This window comes from Tamandua tetradactyla, chromosome 20 (genome assembly GCF_023851605.1).
Source record: "Tamandua tetradactyla isolate mTamTet1 chromosome 20, mTamTet1.pri, whole genome shotgun sequence".
Lineage (NCBI taxonomy): Eukaryota > Metazoa > Chordata > Mammalia > Pilosa > Myrmecophagidae > Tamandua > Tamandua tetradactyla.
This window is the reverse complement of record NC_135346.1, coordinates 58,039,117-58,059,538: the sequence shown is the minus strand read 5'-3', so window position 1 is coordinate 58,059,538 and position 20,422 is coordinate 58,039,117. Positions and strand designations below refer to the sequence as shown.

At 52.0% G+C, this 20,422-nt stretch overlaps 1 protein-coding gene across 3 annotated transcripts in view; it reads right to left on the bottom strand.

Moving 5' to 3' along the window:
- Positions 1 to 20,422, bottom strand: part of CDHR2 (cadherin related family member 2) — a 55,298-nt gene that overhangs the window by 7,576 nt on the left and 27,300 nt on the right. For all 3 annotated transcript variants that reach the window (XM_077137720.1, XM_077137721.1, XM_077137722.1), the window contains exons 4-21: positions 17,141 to 17,280; positions 16,951 to 17,004; positions 15,525 to 15,614; positions 12,970 to 13,059; positions 12,207 to 12,332; positions 11,979 to 12,125; positions 11,811 to 11,886; positions 11,592 to 11,707; positions 11,240 to 11,473; positions 10,005 to 10,160; positions 9,759 to 9,920; positions 8,985 to 9,046; positions 7,845 to 8,088; positions 5,004 to 5,243; positions 3,107 to 3,176; positions 1,751 to 2,383; positions 916 to 987; positions 473 to 522 (exon numbers count right to left, since the gene is read on the bottom strand). In XM_077137720.1, the coding sequence (XP_076993835.1) occupies positions 473 to 522; positions 916 to 987; positions 1,751 to 2,383; positions 3,107 to 3,176; positions 5,004 to 5,243; positions 7,845 to 8,088; positions 8,985 to 9,046; positions 9,759 to 9,920; positions 10,005 to 10,160; positions 11,240 to 11,473; positions 11,592 to 11,707; positions 11,811 to 11,886; positions 11,979 to 12,125; positions 12,207 to 12,332; positions 12,970 to 13,059; positions 15,525 to 15,614; positions 16,951 to 17,004; positions 17,141 to 17,280 (2,762 nt within the window). The remainder of the gene's footprint in view (positions 1 to 472; positions 523 to 915; positions 988 to 1,750; positions 2,384 to 3,106; positions 3,177 to 5,003; positions 5,244 to 7,844; positions 8,089 to 8,984; positions 9,047 to 9,758; positions 9,921 to 10,004; positions 10,161 to 11,239; positions 11,474 to 11,591; positions 11,708 to 11,810; positions 11,887 to 11,978; positions 12,126 to 12,206; positions 12,333 to 12,969; positions 13,060 to 15,524; positions 15,615 to 16,950; positions 17,005 to 17,140; positions 17,281 to 20,422) is intronic.

The following is a 20,422-nucleotide window of genomic DNA, read 5'->3' as shown; positions in this document are numbered from 1 at the left end:
ACAGCTCCCCAAATCAGGAAGAAGCCAATCCAGGCTCCAGGAATTACTCCCCCCACACAATATCCATCCCCCCTTCTAAGGAACACATGCACATCCAACCCCATAAAAAAACTTGAAAGCATTTTTATAATCTTTTTCTGGAAATTATTTAGCTACAAAAGACCTAGTGCAATTTACAGTTGGCTCTGATTTCTCTGTGATAGTCAAGAATTCTGGTGCAGTGAGCCCACCAGTGGTTTCTACATTCACGAAATTTTTATGACTACCAAATTTAACAATTAATGAAGTTGCTCCTATCAATTAGGTAGTTGTTAATTTTCATTCGGGGGTTTTCTTTGCACACATCGGAGGCGATACATTTCCTTTCTAGTGTTAAGATATTTGGGGGTGGGAAAGGAGGTGGGCTGAAAGGCTTGAGTCTCCTGGGGCTCACATGACTGCCAGCCTCCCAGGAAAGGGGACAAGGACTTACCCGGACAGAAGCCACCTGCTGGTTTGGCATCACAAGTTCTGGGATAATTACTGCAGACATGGATGGGGAAGCCATCAGCGAGACTGGGGCACTGCCCACCTGTCCAGCACGAGGCTCAGCCCCCAAAACCAGCCCCTTAGACCCCCATGGGCCAGTAGTTAGCAGGTCTTCCGAGTCCCACTGAGCAGCTGGGGAAACTGAGACTCCGAGAGCGAGGGCCTGGCCCGGAATCAGACATGAATTGGGGCACAGCTGGGGTGAAAACTCAGGTCTCCCCCAACTGAGGGAACTCTGGCATGGGGGGAAGGAAGGGTTGTAGGTCTCCCTCCCTTTCTGAGGGCCTGCCTGGGCCCTGATGACGGTCTATGGGTGGCATCCAAGGGTGGTCTTGGTGGGGCAGGGTTTATGCATGCACGGGGGAAGACTGTGGGGTTGCTGCTCACCGAAAGTCTTATTCTCAGGCAGAAAGTAGGGTGTGTTGTCATTCACATCCTCAATGGTGATGGGGAGGGTTCCTGGGGGGACAAGCTCGGCTTGGCTCTGGGCTCTGGACAAAGGCCTAGCCCAGGAAGCCTGGCCTCAACCATGCTCCCCTCTCCACCCTGCTCCTGACCCGGGATGCCCAGTTGGTCTTCTCTGGCCTGTGTGGAGCTATCATCTCCAAACCTCAGAGAGGGTGAGCAGGGGACCCAAGGTCACACAGCAAGAAAGGTGGGCCAGGTCTGAGATAAGTTCCACTTTGTACTATATTGACACTTGCTAGCAGTATAAGCTGGTCATTTCACTACCCACTTTGGGCCTCAGTATCCTCACCTGTAAAATGGGATAGGGCTCACCCACATGGGTGGTGTGGAATCCCACCTTACACTCGCTATAAGTTAGCTGCTAATAACATGGTCACCATCGTCGTTTGGTGTCAGAAGTGGGATAGGAATTCAAGTCCCTCTGACTCGCAGGTGTGCTCTTTCCTTTATGCCACCCCACAAAATAAGAGCATTAATTAAGAACTTGCCAAGTGCCAGGCACTGCACTAAATGCTCTCCGTGCGTGTTCTCTTTTAATCTTTACGGCCAACCTACACCCAACTCTGCTTCACAGATGGGGGCCCTGGGCCTCAGGGCACCACTGGGACATTCCGATGACATGGCGGGTAAGGTCCAGAGCAAGGATCTGAACCCGGACCTTGGCGGGTCCCAGCCTAGGGCTCTTTCCCTCGGCCCTTGAGCTGCAGCCCACCAGCCCGCCAGCCCGCCAGCCCTGCGGGCAAGGCCACCTCACCGTTGTCACTGTAGGCCTGGTAGCCGGGTTCCGTCTCGAGGTCGTGGGCCCGCACGACCAGCGTCACCAGGTCACAGACCTCGTAATCGATGGCCTCACTCTGGTTGATGAACACCGAACCGTTGGGTGCCACAGAGAACCAGCCGTGGCACAGGCCGCCCACGGGGACCCCGGCCTTGGTGCAGGTGACGGTCACAAGCTCTACCTCCAGCTCGGCCTTGGAGTCCATGTCCCAGGCCACCACCGTGGTCACCAGGCCGTGCTGTGAGCCGTTCTCGGCCACACGGACGCCCCGGAGGGAGGCTGGGTCCAAGGCGGGTGGCTCGTCGTTCACGTCCATTACATCCACGCGGATGGCCACCGCGCTGCTCCCCCGCTGGGAGCCGGGGTTCTCGGCGCTCACGGTCAGGTTGAAGGTCGTGCGTTTCTCATAGTCCAGGTTCACATCTTGGGGCAGCAGGAGGCGGCCCTTCGCCCAGCCGGGCCCCAGTACCGAGCCCCGGAGCACGAAGTTGCTGCTGCCGCTGCCTGCAAGGCTGAAGCTGATGCGGTTGTTGATTTCCGTCTGGTCTGCATCCCGGGCCTCCACCTCGCCCACCAGCACCTCCGTGGCCGCATGTGCTGGGATCTTAGCTGAACACGACATTAGATCGACACTCGCTGGCTGTGTGAGCTGGTTATACTGAACCGCCAGCTCTGTGCCTCGGTTTCCTCAACTCTAAAATCGGACAGGCTTGGGACAGCACGGATGAGTCCTGAGGACATCAGGCCAAGTGGGATCAGCTGGCCCCAAAGGGCAAGGATTATATGATCTCACTGGTATGAAATCATCAGAATGGGCAAACTCCTGGAGTCAGGTTTTAGAACACAGGTTTGCCAGGGGCCGGGGTGGGGGTGGGGAATGGGGAGTCAGTGCTTGAGGGGTGCAGAGCTTCCCTGTTTGGGGAGATGGGAAAGTTTTGATCACGGGTGGTGGTGATGGCAGCACAACACTGAGAGCGGAATTAACGCCAGTGAATTGTAGACTTGAAAGTGATCAAAAGGGGGCAGTGTAGGTGGTACTGCATGTATGTCACCATGATAAATTTTCTTTAAACAAATGGATGGGGTTCACCTGTTATGGGTTGTGTAGGAGTAAACTGGGCCACTTTCAAAGGGCTTAGTGAGGACTCAATAGATACCAGCTGTTAATATGGTTATTCCTGTTATTTGGTGTCCGAAGTGGGATAGGAATTCCAGGCTCTCTAACCCCGCAGTGAGCTCACCTCCCTCAGCACTCCAGGCCACCCCAAGAGGGGCTGGGATGTCACTTTGCTCCCCAGACCCACTGCCCAGCCTGGCCTAGGGAAGACTCACCCAGGTCCCTCTCCTTCACCTCGAAGGTGTAGTTGTGCTGGGTGAAGATGGGCAGGTTGTCGTTGATGTCCTGCAGACAGAGGCAGCTCTGAGCCCCAGGAACCCCCATCACCCCAGAGTTCAGCCTCTGGGAAGCAAATCTGAGAAGCCAATATTTCCTCTGCCCTGGGAAACAGACTCGGATAACACTGCCCAGTGAGGGTGGGCACCCGTTTCCCAGATGAGGAAAACAGCTTTCGAGAGAGGGTAGAACTTGCCCAGGTCACACACCTAGGGTTTAGAGGCCCGTTGGGGGATTCTGCAGTGTGTCACCCACTGTTAGGGAGCCGCCCTGTTTCTCTGACCACAGCTCAGACCTGTTTCAGACCCTGCTTTCTGGAAGGAAAGTTTCGAGCCCTCATCTGTGTTCCTATCTGGCCTAGCTTGACTCCCCATCTCTTGGATTTATTATATGGCAACACCACGTTTTCACAAAGGCCCCCTTTCCCTCGTTCCTCCTGCACTCCACCAGCCCCAAGACACTCGCCCTGCCCCTCGCCCTTCCCCTCGCCCTGCCCTCAGACTCCAGCTGTTTCCTTTCTACCATGCCTGCATGGAAGGGAAGGCTCACAGCGGGTGGCACAGCATGGAGCCCACTCTGCCTTCCGACTTCTCCTTTAACCCTGGCGTGGACTCTGCAGAGGTCCCTTCCCAGGACTACTCTCAGCCCCGAGAAGGCTCCCAGGCAGGGGATGTCACAGCCACCTGCTTATGCGTTCAGCTTTTTCTAAGTAACGGTAGGACGAATATCTTTGAAAATAAATCTTTCTCTGCCCCCACTGGACGTGTTTTCTGATGCTGATTGCCCTGAAATGGAGTTACTGGCTCCACATGCACGAATGACTGCATTCTCAAGGATCTCCTAAATTCATGGGGGTGGCTGAGAACACAGGTCTGCGTCAAGTCCAGTTCCACCGCAGCCTTACGTGTGACCAGGACCTCTCTGGGCCTCAGTGTCCTCATCTGCTCAATGGGAGAACAGTTCCCTCACGGGGTATCCACCTCACTCGGTAAATGCAAGTCTGCTTTCTCCCTTTATTGTGGATCCCGCCCCCCTGCTGCCACCACCACCCTTTGGCAGAGATATCCTAATTTCACCTGTTTCTCTTTTATCCCTGAGGTCTCCCTCATGCCTATAGGAAAGTGGCACATCTCAATGCAATGGGACACAGGGCTGCTCTGTGCAGTGGTCCAGGCTGTGCACTGCACAACTCCACGGGGCACCACCCACATTGTGGGCAGTATAGAGGTGTGAATTCGTCCCCACGCCTTTCCAGAGGAAGACACCTGTGGGCTGGTGGCAGCCTTAGAACAGGACAGACCTGGACCAAGCTCCACTCTGGGACCCTGTGTAAGCTACTGAGCCTCTCTATGTCTCAGTTTTGCAGTCAATAAAATGGGTAACAACCATCTCTGCCCTGCGGGGCCGGGTGTGCGGTGTGCATTCTAGGTACTGTTTCTGCTCCCCTTCTCTTTGCCCTTAAACAGTGGTGGGGAGATGGGGCAGGGGCGTTCAGGTAGGACTTTGTGACGGCTGATACAACTAATATTCACTGAGTGTCTCCTGTGCATTTGGCGCTCTCATCTTACTACCATCACCTCCATGTCATGGGTGAGGAAATCGAGGGCCCAGGGAGATTGAATGATGCAACTAGCGAGCCCGGATTCAAACCGAGGCGGCCTGCTTCCAGAACTTTCTTACCCACTTCCTTAATATCATGAAGGGCAGAAATGTTGACTAGAGTTGGGTAGGGGGGAGGCGGGAGGCTGTGGCCACCAGCTCAGGAGCCTCCAACCCAGGGCCAACAGGCCACTAGGTCCATCCAAGCGCCACCCACCCACCCAGGTGAGGTCTTACCTCCACGGTGATGCTGACATTGACTTCGGTACTAAGGGCAGGCGTGCCACAGTCAGACACGCGCACACTCAGCATGACACGGCCCTCCAGCGCCGGGTCAATGGCCTCTCGGTCCAGGGGTCCCCGGTTTCTGAGGAGGCCTGTGTCGGGGTCCAGGGAGAAGTTGTGGCTGTAAGGGCTGGGCAGCAGGCTGAACTGCAGGCGGCTGTTGTTGGTGCCGGGCTCGTCGTTGTCGTGGGCCTGTATAGGGGAGCGGGGTCAGGAACCAGCCATCAGGTGGCTCCCAGCCCCCCAGCCCCTCCCCTGCAGCCTGGAGCTGTGGTCCCAAAGCCCGACCTCTCCCTCCGACACCAGCCCAGGCGGGGCAGTAACAGGGTCTGTAGCCAGCGTGACGTCAGCCAACGTCCCTGCCTCAGTCTCCCATCTAAGATCCAGAGCTCGCGAGGTACCCGTTCACTCTGCAAGTGTTTACCGCACACCTCCGATGTGCCAGGCCCTGCTCTATGGGGCAGGAATAGAGCCGCAATCAGGACAGTTCCTTTGTGGAGCTGACATTCTTGGTGCATGAATGGAACCTTAGAACAGTATATTATAGGCATTCGAAATAAACACACACGCACACACACACACACATTAAATGAGTCCAACAGAACTCTGATTTCCCCATGATGACTACCTCAGGGATGTATTTCACAAAAGGGATGTCTCAGGGACTCAGACAGGTGCCAGAAGGCCAGTGTGCAGGTTAGTGTTGGAAAACAGCACTATTCACAATAACCAAAGGGTGGCAACAACCCAAGTGTCCATCAACAGACAAACGGATAAACAAAATATGGTCTAGCCACACAATGGAATATTATACACCCATGAAAAGGAATGACGTTCTGATACATGCAACTATGTGGACAAAACCTCAAAAACATTCTGCCAAGTGAAAGAAGCCAGAGATAAAAGAACCAACATTTTATGATTCTACGTATGTGGAATATCTAGAATAAGCAAATTCATAAAGACAGAAAGTAGATTAGAGATTACCAGAGGCTGAGCAGGGGAGGAGAAGGAGAAGTTACTGCTTAGTGGGTACTGAGTGTCTGCTTCGGGTGATGAAAAAGTTTTGATGGTGGATGGTGGTGATGATAGCACAACACTGAAAATGTAGTTAATGCCACTGAATTGTACATTTAAAAATGGTTAAAATGGGACCTTTTATGCTATATGTATGTTACCACGATTTTAAAAACAAATTTAAAAATTAGCTGCTTTTCACCCAATTTGTGTGTGTGCATACATGTTCCTGCCTAGCCAGTGTCCTGGAGACCTGCTTGGCTTGCCTCTGGAGTCATCCAACTCTGAGGACACAAGATCTTCCATGCCACTGGGCCTTTGCACGTGCTGTTCCTACACCCCAAATCTTCTCCCTCACCTTCTTGGCCTGAATCCAGACCAGGCTGATTCCTCTTCTGGGCCTCCACAGCCCCACGTTACCATCAGCTTAGCATGGGCGGGTGACTATCTGGTGCTCTCCCCGCATCTGAGAGCTGCCCGGGGCAGGGACTGTGCAGATTCATCTCTGAGGACCCATGGCCAAGCAAAGGGCCCAGTACACAGTAGTGTGGTTGGCAAACATAACTTTGAATCCAGACCTGGGCTACTCTGACTTGGAACAAGTTCCTTTCCCTTCCCCCACCTCCAGCTTTGCTATTTCAGTTCTGTTGGGATCTTGTTCACTAAATGCCTCCTTGGTGGGTGACTAGAGATGTTTTTTCCCAAAAGTCTGACCCTGTCTGTTTGGCCTTCAGCCCTCTGAACTCAGGCCAGTTAATTCACCAAGTGTTTCTTAGAGCTCATGCTGAGCCACGCTGGGCAATGAGGTCACAGAGGCAGTCCTGAAATGCTCCCTGCTCCAAGGATCTCACAGAGCATGGTGAGAAATACCGGGAGCAAGGAACAAAGGTCCAGGCTTCAGAGCCGGAGAGTTCTGGGCTCAGTCCTGGTACTGCCATTTACTTGCTGTTCAGCTGCAGAACAGTCACTTTTTCTCTCTGAGCCTCAGTTATTTCCTTCTATGAAATGGGTATAATCAGAGCATCTGTTTCACAAGCCAGTCAAAGGTCCTAAATGAGGTCAGGGATGGGACCATGCACTGTAAATCACACAACCCTAGAAAGAAAGGAGGGCTCTGTGGCCAGTTGATTATCTTTCTGAGGAACTGGTTTCCCATTTGTCACAAGACCCCATTTCAGATGACCCAGGGGAGAAGCTTCTCACGCTCTCATGTCCCGGGGAGAAGCGTCTCTCTAGTGTGTCTCTGGAGCCACTAAGTGACTTTTTATCTCATAGACTCTGTGAATCCAGCCATTGATCTCATTTCCTCTTTGCTTTGGCCACCAGGAAGCTCAGAACTGAATTTGCAGCCCACTTCTAGTAATTGTGAGACCCTGGGTTCTAACTACCTCCATGCCTTCTAACAATGCCACATCCTCATTTTCTCTCTTTCCTTCTTTCTTCCCATATTTTAATCTTATTTTTTATCTAAGTCGCCTCAAATCCTTTTTGGAATGAAGCAAGGATGTGAATACAAAGAAACTACATTTTTGAGGGCTCGCTCTACCAGAACCCGTTCTTTACAGCCGTTATCTCATTATTCCCCCCAGTGACCCCATGAATAAGTATTCTGCTTGTCCCCATTCTCCAAAGAGGAAACGAGGAGGCCCAGAGAGACCAAGTGACTTTCCCTGGGCCACACAGCGGAGCCCAGAATCCACCCGGGAGCAGGATGATTCTGGAGCCAGGCCGGCCCCCTCGCCCCACCCCACCCGCCCTGAGTGGGCCGGCTCGCACCTGGATGGTCACAGAGACGTCACCCCCCTCCTCCTGGACGAAGATGTTGTAGGAGCCGCTGACCACGGGTGGATTATCGTTGATGTCCAGCACAGAGATCTGCAGGATGGTGGAGTCTGACAGGTTGCCACCGTCCGTGGCCTGCAGCGTGAGTTGGTACATGGACTGCCTCTCCCGGTCCAGCCGCTCGCTGTCCTTCACCCTCACCGTCCCCGTGTGTGGCTCCACTTCGAAGAGGTCTGCCCTGTGCGGATGGAAACCCAGATAAACATTGACAACTATTTTAGGGTGCCCCATGCAATCTCTACAACATGCTTATACTGAAAAAAAAAAAAAAAAAAAGGAAATTATTTGTGGCTTCTCTGCAAATGTTCCCGGGCATCCTGGATTTTATCTGACAACCCTGGCCCTGCAGCAGTGAGGCGGAAAAGCGAGCCTGGCATATCCGCAAACATGCTAGAAGCCGTTGACTTGTACCCTTTAGATGGGCAGATTGTATGGGATGGGGGTGAGCGCCTCAGAAAGCTGTTGAAAAAACAATAGGCTGCTGACTCGGAGCTCGCTGGGCAACCTCCTAAGGAAAGGGGACAAACAACTCCACGGGCCTGTGTCATCAGCCCCTTTCAAACTGCAGCTCCATCTCATTCTAGTTGTACAACTTTGGGCGGTTTGTTTCATCTCTCTGAACCTCAATTTCCTAATCTGCAGAGAGCGGATAATGAGGTCCACCCCGGAATTGTCAGGATCACTAAGCTGATGCCCGGGAAGCCTTGAACTCTGTACCTAACCCAGAGCAAGCAGCTCATCTCATGAGTTAATGATGCTGGCAATGACAATGATGATGCCGATGGAAACACAAAATTTATGGCACTGCACTGTAGCCGGCTTGGATACAGAGCAAATTCAAAATGCATTCCTAAAAATAAAATAGGCCAAAGGAGTTCGTCTGCATTTTCCTATAAATCCTTTGAACTTGAAACATAAAATTATACACATATAGGACCCACATCTCATTCCCAGGGAGCCCAGGATTTAGTGAATTTATGTAAAGTCACAAAATTAAAATTAAAAAACAAAAATGAAAGAAAGGTGGGCCTGGACCCTGCTCTCTCACCAGCCCCAGCCCACCCCAGACCTTACCCGTTCCCTGGGAGCAGGTGGTAGGTGATGTGGCCCCCCTCTCCCGTGTCTGGGTCGGTGGCCTGCGAGGCAGGGAGAAATGGGGCAGTGGCACCCACTACCAACCCGCTGGTGGAGACAGGGCCGTTGAACTTCCCCACCCAAAGGGAGGACCCCTCTCCTGACACACACAGATTCACACATACCCCCCTGCACAAACACACACACACACTTATGCACACCCCACCCCTGCACACACTCACACACACACACATGTGCACCCACTCCCCACCCCTGCACACACTCATGCACACCCAACCCACATTCACACACACATGCCACCCCTGCACACACACTCACATCTGCCCAGCCTCACACCCTCATGTGTGAGCACACTCATACCTCCCACACATGCAACACACTCGTGCACCCAATCACTCATGCACAACCCACCCTTGTATACACGGTTGCATGCACACACTCACACAACACATCCTACCACCACCCCACACTACCACCCTCGCATACGCACTCACCCACACCCCCACACTTATGCACACCCACACACATGCAGCACACTCGCGCGCACACGTGATTTGCCCCCGCATGCACACTTGCATACACACACTCACCCGCCCACCTCATGCACACACACTCACACACACATGCTGGCTGAGACCCAAGGGCACTGCATAATACAGAGACCCTGGGGGGTGGGGGTTGCCCGTGGATCCCGGGCCTGCCCCTTTCGGTGTCTCCCACCCAGCTGGCCCCGCCAGGTCCCTCATCACGCACGTGGATGGCGTCGGTGACCACAGTGCCGTTTGCACTGTGCTCTGCCACAGTGAGGACGTACAAGCTCTTTGGGAACATAGGCCTGTGGTCGTTAATGTCCCTCACGTGGATGGTCACCACGGCAACAGAGGTGTTCCCGCTGACCGAGTCAGTGGCCACGACCTGAGGACAGGAGGGGAAGAGGCAGCACCCCGGGGCGAGGGACCCTGTGGCCTGCCCTCCCCGGAGCCCGGAGTCCCCCCTCACCTCCACCAGCATCACCGTCTGCTTCTCATAGTCCACCAGTGCAGACGCCCTCACCAGCACCTGCACTTCAGTGGAGCCCGCTGCCCGCTCGGGGGAGACACTGAACGCCAAGGCGTCAGGGCCCCGCAGGGACAGGAGGAAGGTGCCGTTGATGCCCTGGAAAGGGGGGCTGTTTAAGTAGGGACTTAAACTTGGAGGGACCCCAAGCCCCTGCATCGCACCCGACTGCATCTTTCCTCCAATCTCTGGCTCAGGTTCCTGCCTCGGGAAGCCCTGTCTCCTGAGGCTCATAAGAAAGGTGCACTCAGAAGACTAAGCAGGAAAGGGGTCCCGGGAGGCTGGGCTGGTCACCAGGCCCTGCAAACGTGGGCTCCTCAGAGGGGGACTTCCCCAGGAACCGTGAGCCCCAGCCTGCACACCCACAACTCAGTTCCACAGAGTACCACTATCAGTACCCATCACTCATCACCCAATATTGACACCAAATACCATCCAACACCCACAGCTCCCCGTTACCCACATGACCCTCCACTCAACACTAACCATCAACTCAACACTGTCTACCAGCCTAATATCTCCCCCAAACACCCACTAAACAACATCACCCACCAACTCAACCCTGCTGACCCAACACTACCCAATACCATCCTCCATCCGACATGTCGTATCAACTCAATATCATCAAATACTGCCAAATACCATCCTTGGTTATTCATCATTCAGCACCATCCAAATTACCCACCTCTCACCATCAACTTCCCCTGAAGTGGGCCCTCCAATTTAACACTCACATAGACCACCCCGTACTCAACACTCCCCAGCCTCCCACAACACCCAGTACCACCTCAAATCACGGATCTCCCAATAGCACGCAAACCAGCCATCACCGCCCTCTACTCAACACCACTGAAGATTGCACTTCACTCATCATCACCCAACATCCACACCAACCTCAGCTCCACAGTGCCTTTCTGTGTGATACCACTGATTTTCCACCAACTCAACATCATCCAACATCTCTAAACACCACCCAACACTTATCACCCAACGACACCCAACTTCCTCCACTGTTCATGAGCCTGCACCACACCCAGTCCCAGAGGTCCACACCGGTGTTCCTCCCACACCATCCACTGAGTGGCCGTGCTCTGCCACCCCCTACCCACTTCCCTCCCCCCAGCCATCGCCACGTCCATCTCACTCTAGTCACCACCCACTCCATCCCTTGTGCCTGCCTTGTCTGGGTCATAGGCCACCAGGCTGAGGCCCTCGATGGGGATATGGGCGGAAGCATGCTCATCCACAGAGCCAGTGAAGTTGACTTGGGCTTCTTGGGGGGTGAAGTTGCAGGCCGGGAGGGTGCAGTTGTAAAACTCGGGTTTGTGGTCGTTGACATCTGTCACTCTCAGTGTGACCCATGTGCTAACCTTGGCCTCCTGCCCATAGATGTTGGGGTGCATCTCGGTGGCCTGAGGACAGAGTAGAGGCCGGGGGGGCAGAGAGAACCAGCACTCAGACAACAGCGGAGATCAAAGGTCAGAGGTTAGAGGGCGAAGGTCCAAAGGGGACAATGGAGGTCTCACTCACCGTGACCTGCAAATGCACCTCCTCATCCTCCTCCAGGAGCTGCTCACGGTCCAGGGAACCCCTGACCTCAATGACCCCGTCTGCCCGGATGTCAAACCAGCCAGGCCTTGTGGAGTCTGGCAAGGAGGCAGGCAGAGCAGCTGCTGCCACTGGCTCCAACAGAGACTCCCACCCCATCCCTGGCCCAGGCCCCCAGCCCGGGAACCCCCTCGCTCTCACTGGAGATCCTGTAGGTCACGGGGTCATTAATGCCTTTGTCTCCATCCACTGCCTCCACCTTGATCACCGAGGTTCCCTGGAAGGAGGTGCATTTGGTACACAGACCCTTTCACCCACCTCCCGTCCCCACCCCAACCCCTCCAGGTCCCCCACCCCCCATGCATGCACCTTGGCTGCATCCTCAGCCACAGAGGCCGAGTAAAAGTCCCTGACAAACTGGGGATCCAGGTCGGGCTGGTCGTTCACGGAGACGGACAGGAAAACAGGGGACGAGCACTGGGTGGTGACCTCGCCGTTGTATAGGCCCCCCGAGTCCTGGGGGAAGGCGGGGCCTCCTGTGAGCCAGGGCCCTGGGAGCCCTGCCCCCGCCCCACCCCCCGCGGCCGCCCCACTCACACAAGCCTTCAGCTTCAGCTGATAGAAGGCGCTCTTGTTGTTGTAGCTGAGGCTGCCAGTCAGCACGATGGAGCCGTTGGCCAGGATCCCAAAGAGGTGTTGGTTGTTCCCCGTGTTCGGGATGACCTGTGCAGGGCCTCATCAGGGCAAGCCTCTGCAGGACAGCCCCGTCCCCCACCCCCCCAGGACCCCTGCTCTGAGAGACTCCGGTTCCAATCCCCACTCTGCCTTGATGGTTGGCAGACCTCTCTGCGCCTTGTTTTCCACCTCGGGGAAGTGGGGTTGAGGATGTTATCTCAGATACCAGACACATATTGGGGGCTCAATAATGGAGAGCCATAATTAGCAAACTTTGTCATTACGAGAACTGGGTTCAGACACCTGCTTATTATCTGTGTGACCTTGGGCAAGGCCTGGAGCCTCTCTGACCCTCCATCTCCTCTTCTGTGAAGCTAATTGCGTATCAGCCAATGGAAGGGGTGACACTAGCTTTTGTCAAGAGCATAGACCAATGGATGGGAAGAAAAAGGGTCCGGTCTGCAGCAGGCACCCTCCATAAGCAACTCAGAGGGGTCAGAAGAAGATTGGGGGGATAGGAAGGAGCCAGAGCCGGACCTCCTGTAGAACTGCCATCCTCACCCCAACTCGTCAGGACACTGTGGGTTGCCTGGGGCGATGCTGCCCCCTGGTGGCGAGGCGGAGCGATCTGGGCACACACTCTCTCCTGCCACTCACTCCTGCACTTTGGCTCCCACGCACTCACCTCCTCTAGGAAGTACTTCACCACGCCCGCAGATCCTGTGTCCTTGTCTATGGCCAGCACGGAGAACACCAGGGAGCCAACTGGCAGGGTCTGCAAGGAGGAACGCATCACCTCTGGGTTCAAATCCATCTCCCTAGTACGTAATTTCCCCTCCTGAGAAGGCTTGAAACAAGGGGGAGTCCACAAGCCTCGCCCTTTCCTTCCATGCCTGGGCTGAGCCTCTGGAGGCGGCTGTCATGGAGGGGACAGGGTCCTCGCTCCTCCTCTCCCCACACAGCCTGGCTTCTTTTTTTTTTTTCTTCTTATTGACACATCTTTGCACACATACAGTCCATACATGGTATACAACCAATGGCTCACAATATCATCACATAGTTGTGTATTCATCACTGTGATCATTTTTTTTTTATCTGGCATCACTCCAGAAAAAGAAATAAAAAGGAAAAACTCATACATTCCATATCCCTTACCCCTCCCTCTCACTGACTACCATCTACCCAATTTATTTTACCCTTTGGTCCCCCTATTATTTATTTTTTATCCATATTTTTTACTCATCCGTCCATACCCTGGATAAAAGAAGCGTCAGACACAAGGTTCTCACAATCACACAGTCACATTGTAAACGTTCTATTTTATATGTTATATTTCATATATTGTTATACCATCATCTTTAAGAATCAAGCCTGGAACACAACTCAACGGTGTCAGGTATTTCCTTCCAGCCACACCAGTACACCATAAACTAAAAAGCGAATATCTATATAATGCATAAGAATAACCTCCAGGATAACCTCTCAACTCTGAAATCCCTCTGCCATGGCCACTTTATTTTGTCTCATTTCTCTCTTCCCACTTCTGTCGAAAAGGCTTTCTCAATCCCATGATGCCAGGCCCCAGCTCATCCCAGGAGTCCTGTCCCCTGTTGCCAGGGAGAATTACACCCCTGGGAGTCATGTTCCACGTTGGGGGTTGGGGAGGCAGTGAGTTCACCTGCCGAGTTGGCTTGAGGAGAGAGGCCACATCTGAGCAACAAAGGAGGTTCTCTGGGGTGACTCTTAGGCATAATTTTAAGTAGCCTTAGCCTAGCCACAGCCTGGTTTTTGATCTGCAGAGCCCCTTGGGACTCAGATGAGAGAGCACCCCAAAACCCAGCCCCACTGTGCCCCTGGCCTGCTAGACCAGTTTCATGGAATCCGTGGGAACTACACCTGGCAGAGCTAGAAGATTCTCTGGGGATGCCTTTGCCTCTTGTCATTCCTGCCCACATCCTCACTACATCCACCTGGAGACCGAGAAGATCTTAAATCATGAATCTGATCACGTTACTCTTGCTCCTAAAACTCTCCAATGATGGTTTCCCATTCTCCCCAGAGTACACACCAGAATTCCCTGGCCTTCCAGCAGTCAGGCCACTGCCCACCTCTCTGACCTCACCTCCTCCTCCACCTCATTCTCCAAGCTCATCCCCAACCACAGGGCCTTTGCATGTGCTGATGCCCCACCTGGGACACCATTTCCTTGGAGCTTCCCAGCTCTGGCCCCTTCTTCTGCTCACATGTTGCCGTCTTGGAGACACCTCTGTTGGCCACCCTGCCAAAGCCATCGCTGTCCCATTGTTCTCTTCCACTTTACCCTGCTTCGTGTTAATAGAACTCAACAGCGTCTGAAATAATCTCTTATTTTACGTTTTGTTAAGTATTGTCTGTTTTCTTCAATAGAATAGGAGCTATCAGGCGTGGTGACTAAAGCTGCCTTGCTCACTGCCGACCTTTGTGCCTGGGACAGCACCTGGCACATGGCAGGTGCCCAAGTCAGAACCTGTCAAAGAATTGTCTGTACCTCACTGGGCTCATTTCTGGCCTAGTGCCGGATCCCCCACGTTGCAAGTCCTGGAAGCCACGTGGTAATGAAGGTACAGGAGGGCGTGTCCCATGTTGTCTAAACTGTGCTGACCCTCGTTGCTAGGGGGGAAGGCCCAGCACGCAGACTTCCCCAATCAGAGCATTCTGTAACCCTCAATTTGTTCGAAGATGGACTGGTGATCCCAGATGGTCCATTGAAAGTCAGCCCTGGGGCTTTGGCAGGAATCACTGAGAAAGAGACTGTCTCTTTCTGTTGAAGCGTCAGGCTTGATGGGATGTGGTTCATCACCGCATGGAAGAATCTCCTCCCACCCCCAGGATGCAGTCAAGAGAAACAGGGTTGAGAGGTGGAGAGAGAACCCCTTCTTGATGACATGCTTTGGGTACCTAGATCCAGCCATGCCTGAAGCCAGCTTATCTTTAAATTCTTCAGATACTATGAGAAAATCAATTCCTTTTTTTTTCTTTTATAACTGAAAGAATTCTAGTCCAGTCTGACCTATTGCGTAAACAGTGTGGATGGAGTTACATCCCCCTGGATGGGATTCTTGCAGCTGCCCCTTCTAGGAGGTGCTGTTCCCAACCCCTGGTCTCCTGCTGGCTGTTCCTGGTCTTTCCTGTGCGGAGAAGAGCTCTTGGGATGGTTCCAACCCCACGGCCCCCGCCCCCAACCTTTAACACAGATGTTACCTCGTTGATGCTGGTGGAGAAGCCGGTGTTCTGGAAGACGGGTGCGTTGTCATTTCTGTCCTCCACTATTACCTGCATAACCTTTTGCACCTGCAAGTAGAAAACCCAGGTGAGAAAACAAGGAGGGTGAGAGTGGGCAGGAGCGCCACGGGGCCCAGCTACTCAGGAGGACAGTCAGGCCAGGTTGGGGGTGACTTTTTATTTGATGTAACATCAAACTCCAGAAAAGTTGCCAGGTTGGTGCAAAACCAACTCCTGAACCCCCTTCATTCAGATTCATCGACTGCTAACATTTTGTCACAGGTGGGTTCGCTCTCCCTGTATATACACAGAACCATTTGAGAGTAAGTTGCAGACATCATAAGGTCTTTAAAAAAAAAAAATCCAAAACGCACCTGCCCTATTACAAGAACCTCCATTTTTAGCTTTGTGTGCCATCAGCTAAAGCTGTGACTAGCCAAAGTGTCTGCCAGAGGGGAAGCGCTAAAAACCACGGTCCTCCCCAAAGCTGGGTGCAGCCATGAAAAGGAAGGAGTGGTGCTCGTGTGTGCAGACATGGAAAGCTTTCAAGACTGACTTGCTGCATGGCCGAGGCAGGTTCGAGACACTAGGTGCAGTCGAATCGCATTCCGGTTCCAGGAAATGCATGAAAAAATACCGTCTTCCTTCCCTGGATGCACACGTGATCATAAACACAGAGCAAGTAAAAGTGGCTGCTTCAGGGGTGGGGTGGGGAGGGCTGATGAAGGGGACTTCAGCTTGATCAGCACTGTTTGAAATGTCTGCAAAGGGAAGGTATTCATGGATATCCGAGTAATTAAAACTGGGGTTTAAATCAACCGGGTTTGGGGAATACGTTAGAGACAAAACCCTTAACTTCCACAGATGATAACTTAAACCAGGTAATCAAGACACAGTATAGCCTGAGCAGGTCATTTAGAGATGGTGAGTGTAGACACCAAAATATTCAGGGTGAGGAGCTGAAAGTGATGATCTCAGAGGAGCTAGGATATATATATTAAAATCCTGGGCGGGCCGCGGTGGCTCAGCGGGCAAAGTGCTTGCCTGCTATGCCGGAGGACCTCGGTTCGATTCCCGGCCCCAGCCCATGTAACAAAAACGGAGAAACAAAATACAATAAAACAAGAAAATGTTTAAAAGATGTTTCCCTTTCTTCCTCCCTTCCTTCCTTCTTTCTCTCTGTCTTTCCTTTAAAAAAAAAAAAAAAAAAAAAAAAAATCCTGATCAAATTGCATGACAAAAGCAATGGACAAGGATAAGTTTGATAAAAACAGACACACATTTCTTTGTTTCCTGATGCTCTTTGTGCTTGCCCGAGGTGGGGCGAGCCCCCCTCAGGAGCAGCCCCTGTGCCCTGCTCTCCCAACCCCTGGACCACCTTCGCCTCCCCCTTGTCCCAGCTTACTGGGTTGTTGTAACCGTCCTTCACAGAGATGGTGACGTTGAACAAGTAGAGGGTCTGCAGGGGGCAGAGAGAAGGGCCGGGGGGTGAGTCACGGGGGGCGGGAGCGCAAGCAGGGTGCCCACCACAGGGTCCTAGTTCCTGGGCCTCCCCGTGTCCCTCTGTGTTGGGGGACCCTCCCCGGTTCCTTTACCTCATAGTCCAGGAGACTGGCCAGCCTCACTTCCCCAGTGGCTGCGGTGACGGCGAAGAAGTAGGCGTTGGGGCCACTAATGCCGTAGGTTAGAGAGTCACCGTCTCGGTCCTGCGCCACCATCCAGAAGGCCACAGCATCTGGAGATGGGACAAGGAATGCCCAGGGTCCATGGCCACCACCCTGACTTTGGCCCTGGCCGAGCTGCCCATGGGGCTGGCCTCTCTGCACGCAGACTTCGCCTGCCTTCGCCCAGGTACTGTGCACTGCATATACACTGACATCACAAAATTAAAAAATAATTAAAATAAAAAAGCCTTGGGGAGGAGTCAGAATGGCCATTGCCCAAATATCCTTCAAGAGTAAGAGAACGATCAAAGGAGAAAGAGGAGTTGTATCGGAGAAGACAGGATTTAACAAATGAGTGTGAATGCAGAATCACTGCACTGATGGTTCTGAGTCTCCAGTATCTTCAAAGGAAACCCCTGAAACAGTAGAACTGTGACCCACACCACACTTTGAAACTTGTTTTAAAGCTACTTGTTAAAATGTGCCTTGAAATTCGTCGCTTTTTGGTATATATCTCATCATAAAAAATGTTACAACAAGAGCAAAAACAAACAAAAACCTCCGGGGCTGCCTGGGCCTGGTCTCCTCTCAGGCCTTTTCTCGGCCCTCTGACAGCTTGTTCGGAACCTTCCAGGACCCGCCCTTTGGGTTACTTAAGTGAGCCACAGCGGCCCCTGTCGCCGGCCTCCCGAGAGCCCTGACTTTCACCTCATTCCAGACAGCACATCCCTGGGTACAGCAGGGGCTGGGGGATATGGGGAAGGGCTTACAAACCCCAAGGTCGGCCCCTCTCCAGCCTGGAAGAAACGTCAAGGCTCACCACCTCCACCCTTACTCCCCCACCCCACCCAGCTCCTGCTCAGGGGCCCCCAGCGACAGCAAACCCTCACTCCTCAGCCACCCGTCTCCATTTATCGAAATGGATTTCCCCAGAACTCCCACCACAGGCTCCAACAGGCCCTATCTGCGCAAGACAGTTTAGGAACCCATAAAAATGTTTTAATTTCTTTAAAGATCTGAAGAAAAAAAATGATTACAATCCAGCTAGCATTATATCTGTCTTTATACCCATGCAACCCTAAAATATTATTTTTTTAAAATTTTTATTGGTACAACAACATACAAATGCATACATTCTTTTTTTTTTTTTTTGCATGGGCAGGCACTGGGAATTGAACAAATGCATACATTCTTAACATACGAACATTCCATACTTGGTGTACAATCAGTGGCTCACAATATCATCACATAGTTGCATATTTATCACCATGATCATTTTTTAGAACATTTGCATCACTCCAGAAAAAGAATTAAAAAGAAAAAACTCATACATACCATACCCCTTACCCCTCCCTCTCATTAACCACTAGTTTTTTTCATCTATCCCATATATATATTTTAAAAATTTTAACATTTGTTAAAATATTATTTTATTTACTTTAAAATTTTTAATCCATATGTTTTACTCATCTGTCCATACCATAGATAAAAGGAGAATCAAACACAAGGTTTTCACAATTACACAGTCCCATTGGGAAAGCTGTATCATTATACAATCATCTTCAAGAAACATGGCTGCTGAACACAGCTCTACAGTTTCAGGCACTTCCCTCTAGCCGAATACACCTTACCTAAAAAGGGGATATCTATAAAATGCTTACGAATAACCTCCAGGACAACCTCTCAACTCTGTTTGAAATCTCTCAACCACTGACACTCTATTTTGTCTCATTTCTCTGTTCCCCCTTTCAGTAAAGAAGGTTTTCTCAATCCCTTGCTGCTGAGTCCCAGCTCATTCTAGGATTTCTGCCCCACGTTGCCAGGAAGGTCCACACCCCTGGGAGTCATGTCCCACGTAGAGAGGGGGAGGGTGGTGAGTTTGCTTGTTGTGCTGGCTGAAGAGAGAGGCACATCTGAGCAACAAAAGAGATTTCCTTGGGGGTAACTCTTAGGCCTAATTTTAAGTAGGCTTGACCTATCCCTTGTGGGGGTAAGTTTCATAAGAACAAACCCCAAGGTTGAGGGCTCGGCCTCTTGATTTGGTTGACTATCAGGAAGTGGAATTCTCCCCCTTTCTTGCCATTCACAAATACTTCTTTATTCACTGTTCAAATCACTCTGGGATTTATCGGGACTAAAATATGATTTTAAGATGTCTTTCTGGAGGAAGGGCCCAGGAAGGCCAAGGAGCCCACAAAAGTCACGGTGCCGCTGTGGGGACGGCACCAAGCCTGAGAGTCTCACAGGAAAAATCTGCCCTCTCTTTTTGGCTCGTGAGAGCCCTGTGAGGATGGGCTTGACCACAGCTCCCCAGCTCCTTCTCAGAAGGTGGAGGAGCCATGGTGGCTACCTCCTCCAGGAAGGCCTCCAGGTAAGTGCTCTGCTAAAAGGGTTTCTGCGTTTCTATGATTTTTCCTTGGTTGGGAGACACTGCGGATCAAATGACTGCTCCTTTAGGAGAAAAAAGTAACTCTCAATTGTAAGAAACTTCCTGATTCAGAAATGCTTAAATGCAAAAAGATGTGGCCTTTGTACTGAGGAAATATGGGATGTGAGAGGCACATGAAAATCCCCATCTGCGTGTATCTGCCTGTGGGCATGGAAATATTTATCAGGAAGGAAGTGCTTTCTTTAAACGTCTGCCTACAAATTCAGAGACAGCAAGTAGATTACAGGTTCCCAGGGGTGGGGAGAGAGAGAAGGGGGAAGTACTGCACAACGGCTGAGGGTTTCTGTTTGGGGTGAGGGGAAAGCTCTGGTCATGGGGGGTGGCTGGGGGGTGGCGAGGGTTGACCACGTTGTGAATGTGGCTAATCTGCTGAATCGTGTGCTTGGGAGGAGCTGAGATGGGAACGTTTATTTTTATATATCTCCACCGTTAAGAAAAGAGTGAGAGATTACAGAGACAGTAACAATTAAGTGCAGACACATGACCTTGGACCAGATCAAATAATGGAGGAGAAAAGGCTCCAAAGGACATTATTGGAACATATGAAAAAATTGGAATATAGACTGTAAGCTTCTCATCAATGATAATTTCTTGAACTTGCTCATTGCACTGAGGGTGGTTACATGGTGAGCGGCCTCATTCTCAGCAAATGCACCTGGAAGCGTTAAGTTTGAAGGAGCAGGATGTATACAACTTACACAAAAATGTTCAGATAATTGAAAGACAGGTGGATGATGGAAAGATGGACACACGATAGAAGGAAT